We start from the raw sequence: 23,915 nt of genomic DNA, 5'->3' as shown, positions 1-23,915 counted from the left end.
ATGTTTGAAAACAAAAACGCTGTGGCTAGAAGGATACATGGCTTTTAAGACCCCATATGGAAAATTCATATTATTTAATGAGGTTGATGTTCCCTCGTTCGTTTGAAATCTCTGATTGACCACCTGTTCGAGGGATTTGCGACAGCCTTTCCCAGCTGTTTAACATGTTTGTAGCATATCACTGTTCAACAGAATTATTTTTTAAAACGGAGGGGATATAGAAGAAGAAGGATGGTTCGTGTGTTTTCTTCCTACACCTCACGGTAAGTTATTTTGTTGCTCTGATTGGTTAGGTCTATCTAATTGAGTGCAGACTCATCAGACTCATATTCTGACTAGAATTGAGTATGACTACGTCAGGCTAACATTTTAGTTGACATCTCCACAAACAAGCTTGTACATCAGTTGTCCAAAATGGCAGTGGACGCCATGGGTGCATTTTCTAGTTCTAACATAGCCCAGACCAAACAAAAACAATAATGGCAAATAAATATGTTTGGGCATTCAGGGGACTAATAGCACATATATTTAGATAATTATTATGCATAGCAAAGGCATTCAATTTCACTCCTGCCTGTTCAAACTGGAACCCCTGAAACATCCGATTGAAATAGCACAGGTCTAAAGCTAGCCAGACTCTGTGGGACAGAGTGTAGTCTATGGGCAATTCCATGGAAAATTACGTTTTTTGTAACATTCATAACACCAATAACATGTGAATGATTACATGAAATTTGAGCATTTGCTATTTTTGGCTGAAGAATGTACATGAGAAAAAATGCACAAAAAAATAATGTTATCATTCACATCATACAAATACCAAGGCATTTCACTGGCGTTATGGATGTGACAAAAAGTACATTTTCCGCGGAATTGCCCCTATGGCTATGGCAGTTAGTGGGCACAGAGCAGTATAGTGGGTAAAACTCACTCTCAGACACCTAAAGAGAGGGGGTTACTGGACTAAATGGAACAGGTTTAGTGACCAAAGCTAGCGCCCATGGGTTTTAGCCTCTTTACTAGCACTTCCACTTCCCATGTCTGAAATTGTAGAGTTGAGTCCAATGCCGACTACTAGACTATATGCTGCTGTCTACAATTGACACTTGTAATAACATCAATAATACACATATTTTTTGTGACCAGTTCAACATAAAGAGTCAGGATCTACAGTATGATTACTCTAGGATGTTTGTATGTTATACTATATGCATAGGCTAAACATCTAGCCTGGCAATGCTAACTGATAGTCTGTAGTCTTAGTCTAGTCTAGATCTTTGTCTCTCACTAACACACATTCACACACTAGCAGTACATTCACAAACTTCAGTTAAATGTGTTAACACTGTCTTAACAGTGTCTTATGTCTTTCACCCTCCATGGGCCAACGTCATGCGTTACCACACTGAATTGTGGGAGTGTAACGTTGTGTTGCTTGCAGCAAAAGATGAAAAAAAAATTCAAACGGCATCGCAAGCGTCAGCCAATCAAATGCAAATGAGCAAAGATGGCTCTCAACATTAATCAAGATGGCGAACTGAGTTTAGTCAGAGCCAGCTTACGACGAGCCTGTTCACTTCCTATTCCCTCCCGTTGTATTGAAACTGGTTTCAGTTCTAGTACTAGGGGGTGCGAGTGCAAAATGAATGGGGTCTATGGGACTAGATGCTTAAATTTACTTTTGTTCACTTGCTGATTGGACAGTGAAGCTCCATAGGCTTACTGCAGCCAGTTTTGGAAACAGAAAGTGATCTGATAGTGAAAGCTCTCCCCATTTATTAAAAATTCTCTGGTTTAGTAGATTGTCCTATATGGATAAAGATGGCCATATATGGATAAAGCTCATTTGTTTGGCTTTTTTATACAATGATTTAAATATTAGCAAGAAATAAACAAAGTACACTCTAAAAAGCCCTTATTGTAACCCCAAAACACATTTGAAATGATGTGTGAGCCAACTATCTAACATTAGCAAGTTAGCAAGCTAACTACCCTCCACTGCCCGCTAGCAGCGCTGTCTGTCTTGGTGACCCTTCAATCTCGCTTCAAGGCAGTCACACCCTGAATGTCAGGAAAGCCCATCAGCAAGCACAGGTAGCATGTGACTGTACCGTAAGACATCAAGCAGCCTGGTGAATGTTATTTTACAGGACAGCTGGAACACACTGAGACACCAAACCCCAAATTCCTCATTTAGACTGCCCTTTGCACTGCACCCCAGCCTCAAGCAGGGTAGCAGCTCCACTAAAACTAACTGCTGAACTAAAACAAAATGTCTATTATCTACTTTAGGTACAAACATTCAGTAGGAACAAAAACAATGACAACCCATGATTTCAAATTAGTGTTCTAACTAGCAACTATACTGACTGAGTAGACATACAGGATTTTACGTTAGCTTGCCTTTGCAGGATAGCGTTGTTTAGCCACCAGTTGGCATGCTAGTTCGAAACTGCACTGATTCTCATTGCGTTGGTCCCCACTGAAAGTTTGTACCTAAAAACATACAAATATGGCCCAGGTTGCAAAATCATAGATTTCTTCTTCAACATCAGTCAATTAACCTTGAACTACGTTATCTAATATCGACATTAACCCCATGTGTGTGTAATTATATAATTGTTCCCATTATTGAAGAGTGGATTCTGATGTCCTGTCAGACATCTTTCTTCCTGGTCCTCCTGAAGAAGGAGGTGGTGAAGAACTTCTTCTTCTTCTTGGAACGTTTGGAGTGGTTGTCGGGGAGAGCAGTTGTCTCTGTGGTTGGGGTGGTCGTCTGCTCATTACTTTCAAGGGGCTGTGGTGTTGTCTTGTCAATGGTGACTTCCAGGTCCACGCTGAGGTATGTGATGCTCTCACTAAGGTCCTCTTCAAGGTCGGCCAGAGGTGGCATTCCCTCTAAACACACACACAACGAAGCAATTCAACATCTGTAGAGGTACTAGACAAATCAGATACAACACAATTATATTTTACTTCACATACTGTAACACATACAACTTAACATGTACACACCACACTGCGTGCAATCATACAAATTCACATGTATCATAACTGTTAATTTAACGTTATGAAAGAATATTAATCATACAAAACAACAGAACAATTAGACAGGATGAATGCTCATAGCTAATGGTTGCAGGCAGCATACACTTAATGGTGTAGTGGAAGCTAATAGCTAATGGTTACAGCATACACTCCACTATCATTAAAGGTGCCACGTGTAATGTCTGCCAAAAAATCAATTCATACTCCACATTCCATTAAAGATGGGGGGCAGTATACCTCCAGAAAGTGAGTTGGTCTACCCTAGAGTAACAACCGAGAAACGTGTATTGCAGTTTGGTTGGCGGTTATATTGCCCACATACCGCCTCCCATGGCCGAAACTGGTATTATGACACCTGTCGGGCTGTGGCTAGTAATTTAGCATACTAAGTCAGGTTGATATCTCTGCAGCCTATCAAGGCGTAGTGGAAGCTAATAGCTAATGGATATAGCATACACTCCACTATCATTAATGGCGTAGTGGAAGCTAATAGCTAATGGATATAGCATACACTCCACTATCATTAATGGTGTAGTGGAAGCTAATAGCTAATGGATACAGCATACACTCCACTATCATTAATGGCGTAGTGGAAGCTAATAGCTAATGGATATAGCATACACTCCACTATCATTAATTGTGTAGGATATAGCATACACTCCACTATCATTAATGGTATAGTGGAAGCTAACAGCTAATGGATACAACTGAAGTAGTGGTTATGAGTGTGCGTCTGTGTTAGTGGTTGACTGTGTCTGAAGTAGTAGTTAGCGGTTATCAGTGTGTGTCAGCGGTTATGAGTGTGTGTTTGAGTGTGTGTGTGTGTGTGCATCTTACCCTCCTTGACAGGGCTGTTGAGTGGAGAGAGAGACAGTGAGAGTGTTGACCCATCAAATGTGCTGATCTCTTCAGCCTCTGTTGCGTCATCGCCATCTATATAGTACAAAAGAGTCAATATAGGCCATGGATCTACACAGTACAAAAGAGTCAATATAGGCCATGGGGCCATGTGTGTGTTAAGGCTGTTACATGCTTCTGTGGCAACTCCATGGCGTCACCGGCACTCCTACACCGTTGTGACCCTTTTATGGTTCTGCGTCGGGTTGCTGCATCGGGTTAGTGTTTTGGTGTGTGGGTGTCGTGTGTGTGTGTGTGTGTGTGTGTTACTGTTTTGATGTGATATGTGTTTTCTCTTGTAGTGTTTTAGAGTTTGTGTGTACAGTATTAGTGTTTTGGTGTGATGTGTATGTTGTTTTGGTGTGATGTGTGTGTGTGAGTTTGTGTGTGTGTGTGTGTGTGTGATGTGTGTGTGTGTGTGTGTGTGTGTGTGTATGTGTGTGGTTGTGTGTGTTATGGATTTCTACCTTGCTGACTTTGATTCTGTTCTACTAGGCTTTTGTATTCCTCCAGGTCAGCATCTGATTGGCTGAAGGGGTTTGGTGGGAGGGGCTCAGCAGATTCATCCTCATAAATGAAAGCCTGTGTAGAAACAGCAGGTCACCTAGGCAACATCACATGACATGGCGTGATGACTGTGTGGTTCTGAGTGACCACACAAGGACTTACCGGTCCTGGTTTCTGATCAGGCGGAACTCCAGCCAACAGCTGAGACCGGGGTCCTGCAGTCATAACATCCACCCAGTGCTGATCTCGGATCTAACACACACACACACACACAGACACACACACATTATTAGCATACACACACTCCCTCTCTGGGCAGCTAAAACTACGGTCCTGCAGCCATAACATCCACCCAGCGCTGATCTTCGATCTAACATACACACACACACACACACACATACACACACGCACACACACATACAGTGGGTCCCAGTTAAAAATTGACACTTCATTCACGATCATGGTGATTCAAGCAGCTGGGTTAAATGTAAGTAAAACTGCAGCCGCTTGGGGGCAGCATAGTCTGCTGTATGCCTCCACGGTCGAACCAGACGGCGCGATTCGACAGCAAGGGCTGTGATTGGCCGAAGTTTTCAGTCGTTTCTCTGTGTTTTTAGCAGCCCCTGCAACATGCTAGTCCACTGTAGCCTAAGCTTTGTACATAATGTTAAACATAGTTTTGGATTCAGTGGCAAGATTTCTTTATTGTACAGTGCCTGTCTCTCAGTAATGTTTTAAAATGAGAGCTTCGTCAGCTGGCAGTAGGCTACTTTGTCGGTAGTCATGAGAAGTTCGCTTGCTAATAGAACATAAATATGCTGCCCAGAAACCTTGTGAATAGTTCTGATTTTTTTTACTACACTAACGAGGTTGAAATATAGACTTTGCCTACAGCATCTCCTTAACAGTAATGTTAACAAAATGACAGCATTCATATGACAAAGAAAAACGAATTCGGTCACTCAAGACTGTGCCACAGCAACCAGTGTAGGCTACAGTCCTACCCAATAGGCCTACTCGAAGCAGATAGCGTTGTCTGACGGTCGAGTGGGTTAATGCACGTATTTCCAGAACAGGTCTGCAACTTTCAGGCAGTTCTGAGTTCGAATCTAGGCAGGAGCAGAGCCATATAAAGGCTTAGGCCTATTGTTATAATTTTTTGCAAGGTGTTGCTCCTGGCAATACTTGTTTATAAGACGTTTGGTGATTAATTGATAGCTGTTTTTGGGACACGTTAAACGCTCTTTATAATGGATCACGGGGAGTAAACGATTGTTACGCTGTTACAACTGTAGGCTACAGTACAATGATTGCAATACAAAAATATGCGCGTGTTAGTTTAGTTCATTTTGTGATGTTTTGCACTTTTGCCTCATGTGTTTTCAGGTTTGAGGGCTTTTTTGGCAAGATTGACCTTGGTTAGACTCTGCATATTATTTGTTATTTCTCCGTATGGAAAATAAAGTCAATTTTCGACACACGTCTGTTATTAGTTCAATAACAAGTGTTGCTTGTTAAAACATGTGACTAGTGAAACTCAAATGATTTTAGCCAAAAGCCACAAAATGTTAGAGAGAAGGAGAGACGCCGGTGCAGCTCTTTAGTAAAAGGTGCAGAACATTATTAAACTTTGACTAACGTTTCGATGTTCGTTAGTCAAAAACATCGACACATCGAAACGTTAGTCAAAGTTTAATAATGTTCTGCACCTTTTACTGAAGAATAAAGAAAATTAAGAAGACATCTGAGCTGCACCGGCGTCTCTCGCACGGGCCCGTACGATGATTTTGAACGGCCCGCACGTCAGTCCCTCAACAACGAGAGAAAACTTCCCTTGTGTGTGTGTAATGTGTATCACACCAAATTGGCTCACCATACCTTCCCAACTATGCACAGTATCCCATTAGCTGCATTCCATCAGGCTATTTACAATTTTCTATCACAGAAGTTAGTGAACACGTTATCAAAATTAACGTGTACACATTTTGTTTGAGCAGGAGACAGAATACGCGACGAGGCAACAACTAGGCTACTTGTTGTTTTCTTTTACTCGGCTATCTATATATGGTTATCAGCACACAATGTTGGGCTAATTCACTAGTTATGGATATCACAAGTTTAAACAACTAAAACAGAAAAGGATGGAGGCAGCCAAGCTAGAGGAGTTATTCCAGATGGGCAAGAACAAGGTAGGCAATTGGTGTGCTTGTCAGAACGTTAGATTACAGCTGTTTAAAGCCAGACGCCACCGTGACGCTAGAACAAAACTAAAGGTAACTTTAGCTATAGGGCTGTATCAATTTGTCCAAATGAATAGGTCATCGTAGACGTTGTTGTTGTATTATTGCATGTGGATATTGTTATGTTATGTAGGCTACCTTTTTTGCAATGCACGGACCTAAAACCGAGAAACGGACAAATATTGTAGGGCCTACACGCGTGAATTTGTTTTTGCGGGGGTGGGTGGGTGTACGTACCAGCTCTCTCTCTCTCTCAACACACACACACACACACACACACAGTACCTTTCTTAGCCACAGTTAATTTTAGTGGTGATATGTGTTATGGACATTGTTATGCACATTATTGACTGCAGTTTATTCTCATCAATGTCAGTCCATGAATGCATATTGATCAGTTGTTAACTAATACTGTAGGCATAGAAGTTGCATTTGAAAATGTTACTGTTATAGGCTGTTTTTTTTTTTTATTTCAGCCACACTGTGCTCAAAAATAAAAGAAAAAACACTTGTTGCTTTGATATCTTTTTCGTTGTCGTTTGAACGTCGGCAAGCAGGCATGTTGCGGTTGCAATTTAAGTGAAATTTCTACAGTAGGCCTACAACATGCAACATGCTTGTTAGGCTGGGCTACTGTCAATGTACTTGTACAGGTAAATGTTCAACAATTGCTGGTGTACAGGCTATAATCAATTAGCTAAATCATTTGTCTAGCTGTTAAAAATCGTGCTACATTCAAACGCAAAAAGGTGCTTTGATATCTTATTCGCTTTTGAACGGCAAAGCAGGCATGCTGCGCGGTTGCAATGAATGAGGATAATTGGTTTTATCTGCGGATTTTATTTTTTTGCATTATTTTGAATATGAATCGCCTCCAGTCTCAACAGCACGCACTTTTCCACACGCCAAGTTCTAACACACATAGGCCTTTCCCCTCTCGCTTTCTCTCTCTCCATCCCTGCACACGGTGCTTTCTTGCTGCACCATCTTACAACAATTGCATCTACATTTTCATATTAGAATGTTTTGTCAAGTGTAAGCTTAAACTACCGTGATCAATTTAGTTCCCGCGGCCCCGCTGAAAGTCTCATGCTTTATCGCTACACTATCAAATCTATAAGTAACCGTGACAAATAGGGTATAAGATATATAAACTCACGCTATTGTATTATCATATATGTTTGGTAATGGCTCAGCTTTCTCTGATTGTTCTACTGACTTGGAAACTGCATCATAGAAGCAGTAAGTCAGATCGCATCAAAAATAGTAGAGGCAGAACTCCAAAGTGACACCTTGTGGTTGTTTGTGTCAACTGCAGTTTGTGCCATTTCTGCTGAGAATATGGGGTGCGTGATTCCTGAAGGAACCCGTCCAAACTTAACTGGGACCCACTGTACACACACATACACACACGCGCACACACATACACACACACGCACACACACGCACACACATAATAGTATCCCATTAGCATCCTCACCTTGTTCCTGATCTGTAGGACCTCAGAAGGGTTGGTGTTGAGGGGCACAAACTGGTTGGGGTGGACAATGCGGATTGGAGTCCCTCTACAGCTGCTGGGGTCATCAGCCCTCTTCCACTGCAACCATACACACACACACACACACACACACCAGAATACACACACACACACACGCACACACAACATATCAGCAACCACACACACACACACAATGTATCAGCAACCACACACGCACACACACACACACACAACATATCAGCAACCACACACACACACACCAGAATACACACACACACACACCACGTATCAGCAACCACACACAAACACACATCATATATCAGCACACACATCACATATCAGCATGCACAGGTGTGGGATAAAGTGTGTGTGTGTAGTACCGTGGTGCGGGTTGTCTGTGGTTCAGTGAGCTTCAGGTAGCTGTTTGGTGACGTTAGCCACAGTGCTCTCTCCCGATGCTGCTGATCCAATCCCTCTTCTGGTCCCCATGGAAACATCATCTCCATGTCCCGACCCCTGGATGTCACGGTTGCGGGAATCTCCACGGCGCTTCGGCTCCGTGGCATCTCCTTGACCACGGGGTGCCGGTAGGTGTAGCCTGTCCGGTAACCCTAGCAACATGGACCAGAGTGTCCATAAGTTCTGATACTGTACGTAACTGTCTGCAGTCCTCCCGTAACAGCCAGGCTACACCAGACAGGCAAGCGTAGCGCAGCATTTGGAATATATGCTGTAACCATTAGCTATTAGCTTCCACTACTACACCATTAATGATAGTGGAGTGTATGCTGTAACCATTAGCTATTAGCTTCCACTACTACACCATTAATGATAGTGGAGTGTATGCTGTAACCATTAGCTATTAGCTTCCACTACTACACCATTAATGATAGTGGAGTGTATGCTGCCTGCAACCATTAGCTGGAAGATGGAACTGGCTATATCAGAAGGGACAGTGGTATGTGGTCAGTGGTATTAAAAACATAGACCCATCTTCTATTTGTACATTTAGCGCAGCACCTTTGCTCTGCAGAAGCTCTGCTTGAGTTGTGCTTCAGTCTGGTGAAGCCTGGCTGCAACAGTCATCTTTTCTCCATTGCAACTACAGTAACTAAGCAATCTGTCAATTCTTTTCTAGAACACATCCTCTCTAGTCTGATTGGGTAAAATGTGAAGCCTGAGGGTTGCTATGGTAACATACCAGGCTGTCGAGCATCCTCATAAGGGCCTCAAATTCCGCCTCTCCTGTCTTCCAGACAGGTGACGCGTCACCAGTGGAGGCGAGGGAGTCCGCAGGGGTGTGTGTGTTTGGAGGTGTGTGTGTGTCTGGTTTATACTCCTTTCTGTCCAGTAGCAGCAGCTTGTCAACTCCACCAGCACAGGCCAAGGCATTCACCTGTTCATTTACACACACACACACACACACACACACACAGTTAGTGCATCTGTGGTTGTGACCGACTGTAAACTGCCAACGGTATCTGGGTGAGAGATACAGCCCCCCCCCCCACACACACACACACACAGGTAGGGGTACCACCCAAATCACTTTCTTCCTCTCTCTCTCTCTATCACACACACACACACGCGCACACACACACACACACACACACATACATACATACACATACATACACACACACACACACACACACACACACACACAGCTAGGGGTACCACCCAAATCACTTTCTCCCTCTCTCTCTCTCTATCACACACACACACACACATACATCCATACACATACACACACACACACACATACACACACACACACACACACACACACACAGCTAGGGGTACCCCCCAAATCTGTTCATCTCTCTTTATCACACAGACACAGGGTTAGGGGTCTCACCTGAGTCTCTCTCTCACTCTCACACACACACACACACACACACACACAAAGGGGTTAGTTACCTCTTACCTGAGTCTCGCAGGCTTGCTGGCAGCGGTAGATGTTATGAAAGGCCTCCTCAGGAGTCACCCCCAATGCAAACACACCGTGCCCCCTCAGCACCAGCAACTGATGTACAAGCACACACACACACACACACACACACACACATACACACACACACACACACACACACACACACACATACATACATACACACACACACACACACACACAGATAGTTTTATTAGAACTGTCACACAATAAACATTTTTACTTCTGCTACTTGCTCAAACTGAGTATTTGGCTAATTGTAGGCTAGTGGTGCTGTTTGAGTGCTACCTTTGCAGTTGGTCCGAGGGCCCTCTGAAGCTCCTCTCTCTCGTCCACATCATTTCCTACGAAGCTGAAATACGACACCTCCCCTAGAAGCAGAGCATCATGGGAAATGGGCAGGATTCCACACTTCATGGATGAGACCTGACACAAACACAAGACAACACAAGACTGTTAACACAGTGTGAGTGCACTTACAGCAGTAGTGGCAGGAGTGTGTGTGTGTCACTGTGTTTGTGTGTGTGTGTGTGTGTGTGTGTGTACTTACAGCAGCAGTGGCAGGAGTGTTGGTGTGTGTCACTGTGTGTGTGTGTGTGTGTGTGTGTGTGTGTGTGTGTGTGTACTTACAGCAGCAGTGGCAGGAGTGTGTGTGTGTCACTGTGTTTATGTGTGTGTGTGTACTTACAGCAGCAATGGCAGGAGTGTGGGTGTGTGTCACTGTGTGTGTATGTATGCATGTGTGTATACTTACAGCAGCAGTGGATGGAGTGTGGTGTGTGTGTGTGTGTGTACTTACAGCAGCAGTGGATGGAGTGTGTATGTGCGTGTGTGTGTGTGTGTACTTACAGCAGCAGTGGATGGAGTGTGTGTGTGTATGACACAACGGATTTCAGGCCGGCAGGAGTAGATGTGTGTGTGTAGCTGGAGTTCTGAAGCCAGAACAGCCTCGCCTGAAGAGCCGCAGTCCAACACACACCCCGACAGATCCACTTTTACCTGAAACACACACACACACACACACACACATTAGCATCCACACATACACACACACACACACTGATCTAGTGTTAATTTCGTCAGACGAGACGAGAGGAAATATGTTCGTCAACGACCTTTTTTTTCATGACTAAGGCAGACGATGTGAGGCGGCAGTAATGTCCTGAAACACTGACTAAGACTATCTTAAGATGCATTATTGTTGACCTAAAAAAGATGAGACTAAAATGTTTTGCATGAAAGAAAAACTAAGATAAAATCTCTTCATTTTAGCTCTACAAAATGAGAAGACAGAATATCTAACTGTTATGTTTTCAAAATATTCTAATGAGTTCATAATTAACAGCTTTCCTGTAGGCTAGTCTACGTGCTGTTGCTGCAACATGAAACTACATGGAACAAGAACACTGAGATTTCTGCCAGAGTTAGCAAGCTAACTACCCAAGCTTTATGCCACAATGCTACATACCCAGAAGTTGAAGCTTCTCTCATACAAATTAACATCCCCCAGAATGTCCCATACCTAAAAAATGTTTCATCATGTAATGTCAACTATTTAACTAATTAGACTGATGATGCAAAGTTTGCTAGCAAGTAAGCTAATATGGGAAGTTCAAGCAAGCAAAGTTAGCTATGGCTAAGATGGAGACTCTGTGTGTTGGGTTTACGATATCGCCATCTAGTGAGGGAGTAAAACATTAATACTTATTCAATGACAGTGTTTCTCAAACTTTTCAGTTTCAGGACCACTTAACTAACCCTAGCTAAAAAAAAGATCAGACCTATTTCAACAGTAGCCTATAATTAGTCTACACAATAGGCCTACTCACTGAACCACCTTGCTTATTGTCTTTGCACTTTGCTTATTGTGTGGATTCATACTGTATGATTTTCATACTGTATGGCATATCTTACATAGACAGTGTTGCAGAACTGTTTTTACATACAAGTTGGTTCAATATTGCAAACAACTCATCTATATTATATTTTGCCACGCCTGCTCAAGGACCACTTGGGATAGCTGCGGGGACCACCAGTGATTCCCGACCACACTTTGAGAAACACTGGTCTACTTATCATGACAGTAGTCCAGTTAAATCTTTTACTGTCTATGGTCAAATCCCAGCCGACTATAACTGTAGCTCGACTTACCTGTGCATGTAAACATACTGACTGACTCAGAATGAGTAATTATAACAGACAAGTAGCCCTGTGGACACACAATATTGTTGGAAAATTGAGATGTGTGAAACACTATTTGACTCAAATGGTAATCAGAAATAATTTGTTATAAAAAAAAGACTAAAATGTGTTGACTAAAACTGACTAAGACTAAGATACCTTTTTTAGCTTTCTTTGACTAAAACTAGACTAAAATGAGGAGACTTTGAATCCACTCAAAAACTTGACTAACAAAAATGATATTTGAATGACTAAATATGACAAAGACTAAAAAGGACATTTCGTCACAAGACTAAGACTAAGACTAAATTAAAAATAGGTGACAAAATTAACACTACGACTGTTCCACTTTTACCTGAAACACACACACACGCACATATTAGCATCCACACACACACACACACACACCCTGATATATCCACTTTTACCTGAAACACACACATTAGCATCCACACACACACACTCAACACACTCACACTCACAGCCGACAGATCCACTTTTACCTGAAAAACACACACACACACACACTCTGACAGATCCACTTTTACCTGAAACACACACACACACACACACACACACACACACACTCTGACAGATCCACTTTTGCCTGACACACACACACACACACACACACAACACATCATACATCAGCATACACATGCAGACACATGTTTGAGCATACAAACACATCAACGCATACACACAAACACACACACACACACATCAACACACACACATCAACACATACACAAGACACAGACACACACACACACACATCAACACATATACAAGACACAGACACACAGACAGACACACACACACACACACACACACAGGTGCGTACCAGACTGGCTCCTGTGGCCTCAGAGAAAGAGAGTCCCAGGGGCAGGGTTAGGAGCTGATCCACCCCCTTACTGACGCGCATCTGAGAACAGAGAGAGAGAGAGAGGTTAGAGCTGACACACACACACACACACACACACAGGTTAGAGCTGACACACACACACACACACACACAGAGAGAGGGGTTAGAGCTGATACATACACACACACACGCACGCACAGACACACACACACACAAAGGGGTTAGAGCTGATACACACACACACACACTCACACACACACACACAGAGAGGGGTTAGAGCTGATACACACACAACAACACTCTCTCACAGGGGGGTTAGAGCTGATACACACACAGACACACACACACACACACACACACAAAGGGGTTAGAGCTGATACACACACACACACACACACACACACACAGAGAGGGGTTAGAGCTGATACATAAACACACACACGCACGCACAGACACACACACACACACACAAAGGGTTAGAGCTGATACACACACACACACACAGACTCTCTCTCTCACACACACACACACAGAGGGGTTAGAGCTGATACATACACACACACACACACACACTCTCACAGGGGGGTTAGAGCTGATACACACACACACACACACACACAGGGGGTTAGAGCTGATACACACACACACACACACACACACACACACACACACACACACACACACGGGTTAGAGCTGATACACACACAGACACACACACACACACACACACACACACACACACAGGGGGTTAGAGCTGATACACACACAGACACACACACACACACACACACACACAGGGGGGTTAGAGCTGATACACACACACACACACAGGGGGGTTAGAGCTGATACACACACACACACACAGAGGGGTTAGAGCTGATACACACACACACACACACACGCAGAGGGGTTAGAGCTGATACATACACACACACACACACAGAGGGGTTAGAGCTGATACACACACACACACACACACAGAGGGGTTAGAGCTGATACACACACACACACACACACACACACAGGGGTTAGAGCTCTGATGCACACACACACACACACACTTTAGGTAGATGCCACCACATTGTTTGGGCCTAGACTCAAATGATCTGGATCTGTGTGTTGCTAGCGGAGCATCAGCTTCTCTACGCTCTGGGTGATGCACAGCCCAGCTAGTCATGTGACTCAAGAAGTGACCACTCACAAGGCCCTTTCACACTGGCAAAATCGCCGCGATTTTATGTAGAATCGCGGAACGACTGTCCCTTTCACATAGACCGATGAACTAAGGGAAAGTGTCTCGCCAAATTTACTACCAAGCCCCCTAGACATTTTGCCGAGTTTTTCTGTTCCGCCACCAGTGTGAATGGGTCAAGGCGGAAGGGGAATCTGGGCAGGCATTTCAATGCTATGTCCAGCCCACCACAGGAGATTGCAAATAAATCTAACTGATCAAAAGCAGCAATCGGCAGAGACAGCACATTATGTCAATCTATAAATTCACAAAGTCTCCAGTCATTCAATGCCTGCTAGGAGTTGATGTAGCTTTGAATGCAATCAGTTGCCATAATAGGCCATCTTAAAATCCAGCGATAAAACAAAGCATGAACTCATGAGCTGTCTGTCTGCCCTATATGTATATCCTCTGATTGTAGGCTAATGCTTATCTAGGCATCTAGGGAAAGTTCGCTAAGCATTCCACCAAGATGAATGGGTAGGGAGGCAAAAAAAAAAAAAAAAAAAAAAATATGATTAAATTAAAGTTACTTTTCTCAACCGCTTACACACAACAACTAACCACTAACATCGTTTAAAGGCTGAGAAAAAGCTCTTCGTGTGATACATGTGATGTCTGTGATGAATAGGCTACTTCGCAAGCAGTTGAGCAAATTTGGGTGGGACAGAAATACCTTTACAGAGCAGCAGTTCTGGCCATATCGGCTCTGGCTCACATTACAGCTTTAAATGCATTATCGCTTCACTACCCAACGTGCAAACAAGAACGAAAAGAAAAAAGAAACAATGTGCTTATGTCGCGATTTCCCAGAGAAAATACAGCTATGGTAACCTAACAATTAGGATTTGCTTTGGCTACACTGCTGTTTGGTTGTCCCAAACTTTGTTTGTTGAGATGTCCATTCTCTTTGCCCTAGGCTATCATTTGTGCGCGAAGCATGTTTCAATTAAGACAGTACACAAGCTATTTGTATTATTGTAATATTGAACGATTTCATGAATAAATTGTACGCACAGTACATTGTACGGCCAAGGCAAGGGGCAACTCTTCTCTTCAATTTCCCTTCCAAATTACGTTTTATTGTCTGAAGACATCTATCGCAAGAATTTAACATTCTAACAGCAACAGCAAAGCAAATGCAAGCTAGTCGGTTCTCCCGCCATGGTTTTTGAAATCACACACCTGCTGTAGGCCTATCTAAAAGCCCACGTACATATGGCCTACGACTATCACTCTACACGCCCCCTGTTGCACGTCACAATTTAATTTACTATAGCTGATCCTGCCTCCTGGCTCCCCAAAATGCCGCATCATGTGAACAGATCAGCAGGCCGGCAAATTTTCACCTCGCTTTCAGACACAAAAAGACGGCAAAAAGACGTCCGCTCTTCCCGCAAATTTAGCGTGATCTCTGTGTGAAAAGGCCTACAGTCACAGCTCAGTGTGTGTGTGTGTGTGCATGCACATGACATACAGTGATGTGTGGTGTGTGTGTGTGTGTGTGTGTGTGTGTGTGTGCGTGCACATGACTTACAGTGGTGTGTGTGTGTGTGTGTGTGTGTGCGTGCACATGACTTACAGTGGTGTGTGTGTGTGTGTGCATGCACATGACTTACAGTGGTGTGTGTGTGTGTGTGTGTGCGTGCACATGACTTACAGTGGTGTGTGTGTGAGACGGGCTGGACCATCCATACAGGTGGAGTAGTCTGTGGAGAGATGCCAATTTGCAACGATTCTGTCGCTCCAGACGAGAGTAACCATAGCAACCTGCTTGGTATAGATCATTCACTACACACACTGCATTCTGGCCTTCAATCAAACACAAACAGGCTCACACATACACACACACACACCACATTTATTAATGTATTATACACCCACACACACCTCAAACCCAGATCTGTGATGACCACTCATTGTGTATGTGTGTGTGTGTGTATGTGTTCTGAGGCTGCAGCAGGGTGTGTGTGTGTGTGTGTGTGTGTCAGACTGCAGCAGGAAATTCCTCATTGCAGACAGACATTCCATTAGAGTTCCATTAGACCCATAGACCATCCATTTCCATGACACCCACACATGGGAATGTGAGTTAGTAAGTGAGTGTTTGTGTGTGTATGTTATGTGTGTATGAATGTGTGTGTGTGTGTGTGTGTGTGTGTGTGTGTGGGAAAGTTATGTGTGTATGAACATGTGTGTGTGTGTGTATGTGTGCATAAACATGTGTGTTGAATGTGAGAGACTCACTCTGAGAGTGGATGAGATCTGTGATGTTAGTGAGAAACTCACTGCTCTTGTTCAGGTGACCAACTACCCCCTCCAGCTCAGCCTTAAAAGCCTGCAAAATGCACACACACACACACGAACACACACACACACACACACACAGTGAGAATGCTCCTTTGTTGGTTTCTCTAGTGTTTCCATGGTGATGTGCTTATGTAAGTTCTCATCAGAATTTGTTTGTCCCTAACTCACACACACACACTCTCGAACACACAATATACACAGACACACACACACACTCTCTCTCTCTCTCAGGCACTCAAATACCCATCTGACATGAAGTCTCTTCTCTACTCTCAGCTATGTGGGCATCCTCAGGTCCAAGTGTGTGTGTGTGTGTGATGATGCTAAGGCTAAATAAGCTATTGTGTCTGATGTGTGTGTGGGAGGAGAGTACATCCAGGGCTGTGTAAGGTGTGTGTGTGTGTGTGTGTGTGTAAGTTGAACTTGTGTAACTGCAGGGCTGTGTGTGTGTGTGTGTGTGAGAGAGAGAGAGAGAGTGAGAGATTGTGTGTGGGGGTGGATGGTTATATAAGACAGAAACCAGTGAAGTACGCGTGGGCTGGTTTTCACAGCTTCCTCGAGCCAGAGAGCAGCTATCCAGCCCCTTAAGGCGTCAGTCCCCGCCCCAACTCATCCTAACAACCCCCACCCCAACCCCCCCTTAAGGCGTCAGTCCCCGCCCCAACTCATCCTAACAACGCCAACCTCCCCCAACCCCCTTAAGGCGCCAGTCCCCGCCCCAACTCATCCTAACAACCCCCAACCCCCCCTTAAGGCGTCAGTCTTGTAACTCATCCTAACAACCCCCAACCCCCCATCCTCAAGCGCTCCACAAATAGCCGTGGACATGAGTGTGCTGTCACTTGCCACGCACATCAGCACAGACATTTTTAACCAAAGATTCTAGAATAGAGCTCTGTTCTAGAATCTTCGTTTTTAACTGACATGCACTGGATAATAAATATAAACAATGGATTTTGCTGAGCGGCGCCAACAAACAAAGAACTGAATCATAATCGACATGACGGCAGCAGCGAAGTTTGAAAACAATGAAATGTAACGTAATTGAATGTTGAAAGAGGACCGCACTCATATCTTTGCCTGTGTGTGCAGCGCTTCGAAAATCCTAAGATGCCAGCAGTCACTTGCTGTAGAACTGCGGCACTTAAACCAGAAGTTTCCCAATTTCTACATTTTAGCTTTATCATGACTGCTGTGCAACAACATACTACTGTGACATGTTTAAATGACGACGCAAATGGACGACAGAGACAGTGATCAAAGTGAACTTTGAAACAAACAAGAATCTTTGCTTACAAACTGGGTTCACAATGACAAGAAACAGACAACATTACAGCATGTGAACAAGCAGTAGGAGACATGAGGGATGAGATACACAGAACTTAAGTAAGACCACAAGGCACAGGCGAACATAAGGCAGGAACCAGTAACACTAATAATCAGGAACATGATCTTCACACACACAGCGACACAGGGTACGCATCTTGGCCCAGGACGCTGACCCCCAAAAAAAAAAGAAAAAAAGAACGGTTGCATGGCTACCCTACACATAGAGGTGTTTCAAGATTTTTAACATTTCTGAGATGAGGGAGATTTCACCCCCGTGAATTTTTTTTTAATTCTGGCTGTTAAACACACAATTTTAACGCAATTTGGGTGGGACAGAAATACCTTTACAGAGCAAGCAGCTCTGGCCATATCGGCTCTGGCTCACGTGACGTGAACATTGCCTTAAATGCATTACGGATTTGCTTACACTGCTGTTTGCTTGTCCCAAACATTGAGATGATCCATACTCTAGCATCAACTGAATCTTATCAATCTTGAAACCCGAATTACGATGTTCCAAACAGAGTGACTATAGGATGCAATGCCTAATCTCACTGCCCTCAGCATAACTGTTAAGAACAGTGCGCCTTTTACTGTTAAGCACCTGAATGTAACGTTGTTTTTAAGCGCCAGAACTGCTCATCATGTCGTGACAAAGTTTACACCAATCATTTTCTTCTATAGTATCCTTATGTTGAGATGTCCATTCTCTTTGCCCTAAACATAGACTATCATTTGTGCGCGAAGCATGTTTCAATTAAGACAGTACACAAGCTATTTTTATTGTTGTAATATTGAATGATTTTCAAGAATAAAGCGGTGAAAAATTGTACGCACAGTGCGTACAGGATTACGCCTGGCGGCGCCACTGCACACACACACACACACACACACACACGCGCGCGCGTGTCACATGCGCACTGCCTGGTTGGAGGGATTAAAGTAACACTAATAATCAGGAACAGGAGAGGAGGTGAAGACACAGGCACAAGCAACAACAGAAGCACATGGCAAAGATGAACAAAGAAGCACATGGAACAGGACAAAGGAAGTAAACAAAGGGCAACAGGAAGTAGACAAAGGCCAAAAGTAAACAAAGGAAAGGGCAACAGGAAGTAGACAAAGGCCAAAAGTAAACAAAGGAAAGGGCAACAGGAAGTAACATGGGGAGCAAACACGATGGAATACAAAATGACAATACAGACAGAGAAACTGGACAAGACCCAGACAACTATTGTACCGGGCTGTGTGTGTGTGTGTGTGTGGACAACTATTGTACCGGGCTGTGTGTGTGTGTGTGTGTGGACAACTATTGTACCGGGCTGTGTGTGTGTGTGTGTGGGCATACTGGTTATCGGGGTAGTGTGTGTGTGTGTGTGTGTGTGTGTGTGTGAGCGCGTGTGTACGGGGCTTGGGGGAGTGTGTGTGTGTGTGTGTGTGTGTGTGTGTGCGTACCGGGCTGTGGGGGGAGTGTGTGTGTGTGTGTGTGTGTGTGTGTGTGCGTACCGGGCTGTGGGGGGAGTGTGTAACTGTCCTCTGCTCCACATCGCCTTGCAGGTCAGGAGACCAGGCTGTGCTTCTGTTGCATTCTGGGTTGCTGTTGGCATGGCAACCCTGATGGCTGAGATCCAGTGTGGAGGGCACCTGTGGCCTCTCTTGAATCACACACACACTCATCAGCACACACACACTCACACTAACTCACTCTCTGCCAGACACACACACTCTTCTGGTACTCCAGTGTGTCAGGTGAAGCCTGTAAAGATAAGACAACGGCTTAGAGATTCATATATACCCACACACACACTTTGCCTCTCTCTCACACACCCACACTCTCAAACACTTAACTCACAGAAACTATTTCTACATATTTTTAATTAACTTATTTAATTCAGACCCCGTTATGCGACCCCCGATCAGAGTAATATATGGACATTGTGGAATAGTGCCCTCTTAGGCCTGATGGTAAATTGACCCTTACTGTGATACGTCCATTTAACAATGACGTGGCGAAGTTGTATTTTATTTATTTGTTTATTTAATAGGACAGTGCTTCATTAACAGACAAGCTGTAAATAAACCGGAGTTGGAAAGATGATGTGATCAAAACGGCAATGCTGCTTTGCGATTGTTGGGCTTTTATTTTGACAAGTTGTTGTCGTTCTGTCTTCCACATTCATGAAAGGTTTGGTATGAATGTTGAGTCATGTCTCAGTCATGAATGCTTTATGTGCAGTTTATGACAGCTGCTATGAATGTGTTATGAACTCACCCGTCAAGTAAAGTGTTACCCAACTTTCTTTCAGCTACAGTATATGAACTGGCGCAGTGGGGGAGGTGCTAGCCCATGTAAAACCTTGTAGATCAGGCAAGCATCAGTGAAATGTTTAAAATGATCAAAGTTAAATAAATTATATTTCTGAGTTCTGCGTATGGCTGTGAGCTGCAGTTAGGCTACGCCTACAGCTAATTCATACCATTGTCTGTGGTAATCACTATGTTAAGGTGTTTAATTGTCCTGTAAAAATTAGGATAATTATCTTATTAAGGCTAATATGTCTAATGCTAAGCTTAGCTAAGGGCTAGACGGCAAGCTATACTTACTGAAGCTATGCTGTTTTACACATGTAGCAGCTATGGATTGATATGTATGTTTGGTGTAAGGGAGAAATAAATATACAGTATGTTAAAGGGAATCAGTAATAGTGAGATGGATGTAAAGCAGGCTAATTGTAGCCTGATATGTAGATTGGTAATGTAGATTGGTAATGTAGCATGCTAATGTATTTGCTGTTTCACTGGGAGCGTACCTATGTTCCCCGGGTCCTATGTTCCCCAGGTCCTATGTTCCCCGTTTTGTATGGGACCGGGGAACATAGGACCCTTTTTTTAAAACCATAACCCTAACCCTAACCATGAGCTTTTATTTTTTGCAGTGTCGTGTCGATTTTCAAAGGTTGTTTTCATGAATTTTACACTTTTGATTTTAGCACTTATAGCACTTTTGATTTTTAGCACTTGTAGCACTTTTCCTGGTTTTAGTCTACCCCTTACCCCCAGCCCCAATTCTTGCACTTACCTGTTTCTTTTGCTTTTAGCCCCAGCTTTAACCCCACCCAGCTGCTTGGCCTAACCCCAACCCCTTAACCTAACCTCCAGCCACTTGGCTAAATTCCTACCCCAGCCCCCATCCCTTAGCCTAACCCCAACCCCCATCCCTTAACCTAACCTCCAGCCACTTGGCTAAATTCCAACCCCAACCCCTTAGCCTAACCCCAACCCCCACCCCTAGGCCAACCCCAGCCCCCACATCAACGCCTACAACTAACCCTAACCCTCAGGCTAATCTCAACCCCCTAGGCCAACTCCAGCCCCCTACCCCTTATCCTAACCAGTCCCTTGGCCTAAACCCAACCCCTCATCTTAACCCTTTATTTATCAATTATTTATTTATCAAGTATTTATTTATTAATTATTTATTCATCAATTATTTATTTATTTTTCTTCTTTTGTTTCTTCCCCCTTTTCAAATATACATAGTTTCCTGATTAAATATTTCTCTATTTATATATTATTTTATTTCTAGACAGTTGACCTTTTCCTACCCTTATTCCCCTCCTTGTTGGTGTGGTTGGATCCAATCGGCCAGTGCACTCACAGTCACCCACTCCACCAAATATCATGTTCCCCTAACCTAACCATGAGCGGGGAACATAGGACCCTTTTTTAAAACCATAACTATAACCCTAACCCTAACCATGAGCGGGGAACATAGGATCCTTTTTTAAAACCATAACTATAACCCTAACCCTAACCACGAGCAGGGAACATAGGACCCTTTTTTAAAACCATAACTATAACCCTAACCCCGAGCGGGGAACATAGGACCCTTTTTTAAAACCATAACTATAACCCTAACCCCGAGTGGGGAACATAGGACCCTTTTTTAAAACCATAACTATAACCCTAACCCTAACCACGAGCGGGGAACATAGGACCCTTTTTTAAAACCCTAACCATAACCCCGAGCGGGGAACATAGGACCCGGTGAACATAGGTGTGACCCCGTTTCACTAGTGATGCTGTTACTAGTGTTAATACTGTAGCTAGGCTCTTTGCTGACCTTGCCCTTAAGAGCATACTGTAATGGCATTCTGTATTAACCTTCTGTACTAACATTGTATTGTGTATTATGCTTATGCAGTGTTTAGTAAGCATTGTATTGTGTATTATGCTTATGCAGTGTTTAGTAAGCATTGTATTGTGTATTATGCTTATGCAGTGTTTAGTAAGCATTGTATTGTGTATTATGCTTATGCAGTGTTTAGTAAGCATTTACCCCTTATTCTGCTGATTTTGTGAAACCACACATCTTCACACATCTTCACACACACACCCATAGCGTCACATGCACATTGCCTGGTTGGAAGCATTAATATAAAGGTGCAGTCAGGGATTTTTCGTGATTTCAAGCCCATGGCATTTTTTTGTCAGTCACATTCAGCAACCATCTCCTCATGACCGCTACCTGCCAATTCTCTGGGAATAGTGAAGGCAGGGGTGAGCTACCTCTCTGGGAATAGTGAAGGCAGGGGTGAGCTACCTCTCTCGCATGTTTCGTTTGGTACTTAGTTAAAATATAATGTACATTTATTTTTACAAACAAACGTGACTCCCTGCGCAATACCTGACTCCGCCTTTAAGAATGGATAAAGACAAATTGAGTTGAAAAGACGTCTGGCCTGCATTTTTACCGATACTTACGCAGTGATTAGATACCAGTAATACCAGCAACAAAGCCCACTCCAATTTATCCCCTAGTGTTCCTCTCAAATGCACTTTCACAACATTACAGACAGCTCTACCTGTGTTTCACAAGGCTGGTATACTACATAGCTAAACATATGTATCACACACACACCAACCAACACGCCACACACACACACCAACACATCACACACTTACCAACACACACACACCACACAATTACCAACACGCACACACACCAACACTCACACACCAACCAACACATCACACACTTACCAACACATCACACACACACTTATCAACTCTCACACACCAACATTCACATACTTACCAACACAAACACACACACACACATACCAATACATCACATGCTTACAAACAAATCACACTCTTACCAATACATCAGACACAAATACATCACACACTAAGACATCACACACACACACACACAAATACATCACACACACACTAAGACATCACACACACACTAAGACATCACACACTTACACACTCAGCCAACACGTGCACATCTGAGCACAAACCTTAGTCCCTTCCAAAGTCCACTCTCAGGGGCTGCAATAAAATCCGTCCTAAGTGACATATACTGTAACAGAAGACCAAAGTGATGGTTCTGTATTTAGACACTGAGTGCAATCTCTCCTGTTTCTCTATCGCCCAGGCTCTCTCTCTCTCGCCCACTCTCTCCCTCTAACCCTTCACTCTCTCCCTCTCTCCACCAGTCCACTCTCTCTCCCTCTCTCTACGCCTGCACCCTCTCCCTCTCTCCACCAGTCCACTCTCTCTCTCCCTCTCTCTACCCCTTCACTCTCTCCCTCTCTCTACGCCTGCACCCTCTCCCTCTCTCCACCAGTCCACTCTCTCTCTCCCTCTCTCTACCCCTTCTTCTCTCTCTCCCTCTCTCTACGCCTGCACCCTCTCCCTCTCTCCACCAGTCCACTCTCTCTCTCCCTCTCTCTACCCCTTCACTCTCTCTCCCTCTCTCCACGCCTGCACTCTCTCCCTCTCTCCACCAGTCCACTCTCTCTCTCCCTCTCTCCACGCCTGCCAAAGTCCACTCTCAGCTGCGCTGC

At 43.8% G+C, this 23,915-nt stretch overlaps 1 protein-coding gene across 3 annotated transcripts; it reads right to left on the bottom strand.

Moving 5' to 3' along the window:
* Window positions 1-257: 257 nt before the first annotated feature.
* Window positions 258-23,515, bottom strand: LOC125312104 (gamma-adducin-like). 3 transcript variants are annotated; one of them, XM_048270632.1, is made up of 15 exons: window positions 23,367-23,515; window positions 19,564-19,813; window positions 16,666-16,756; window positions 16,079-16,230; window positions 13,167-13,247; window positions 10,991-11,140; window positions 10,430-10,567; window positions 10,118-10,216; window positions 9,392-9,586; window positions 8,571-8,801; window positions 8,173-8,289; window positions 4,615-4,704; window positions 4,413-4,527; window positions 3,886-3,981; window positions 258-2,898 (listed from the first exon to the last, which is right to left on the bottom strand). In XM_048270632.1, the coding sequence occupies exons 2-15, from the start codon at window positions 19,732-19,734 to the stop codon at window positions 2,657-2,659; spliced, it is 1,968 nt and encodes a 655-aa protein (XP_048126589.1). In that variant the 5' UTR covers window positions 19,735-19,813; window positions 23,367-23,515; the 3' UTR covers window positions 258-2,656. The 3 variants fall into 3 exon arrangements, with proteins under 3 accessions (XP_048126589.1, XP_048126590.1, XP_048126591.1); XM_048270633.1 differs by having other exon boundaries at window positions 16,708-16,756; XM_048270634.1 differs by lacking the exons at window positions 16,079-16,230; window positions 16,666-16,756.
* Between the last annotated feature and the right edge of the window lie 400 nt (window positions 23,516-23,915).

Source organism: Alosa alosa, chromosome 18, assembly GCF_017589495.1.
Source record: "Alosa alosa isolate M-15738 ecotype Scorff River chromosome 18, AALO_Geno_1.1, whole genome shotgun sequence".
NCBI classification, from domain to species: Eukaryota; Metazoa; Chordata; class Actinopteri; order Clupeiformes; family Clupeidae; genus Alosa; species Alosa alosa.
The sequence above is the reverse complement of the archived record's forward strand: the minus strand, read 5'-3'. Positions and strand labels throughout refer to the sequence as shown.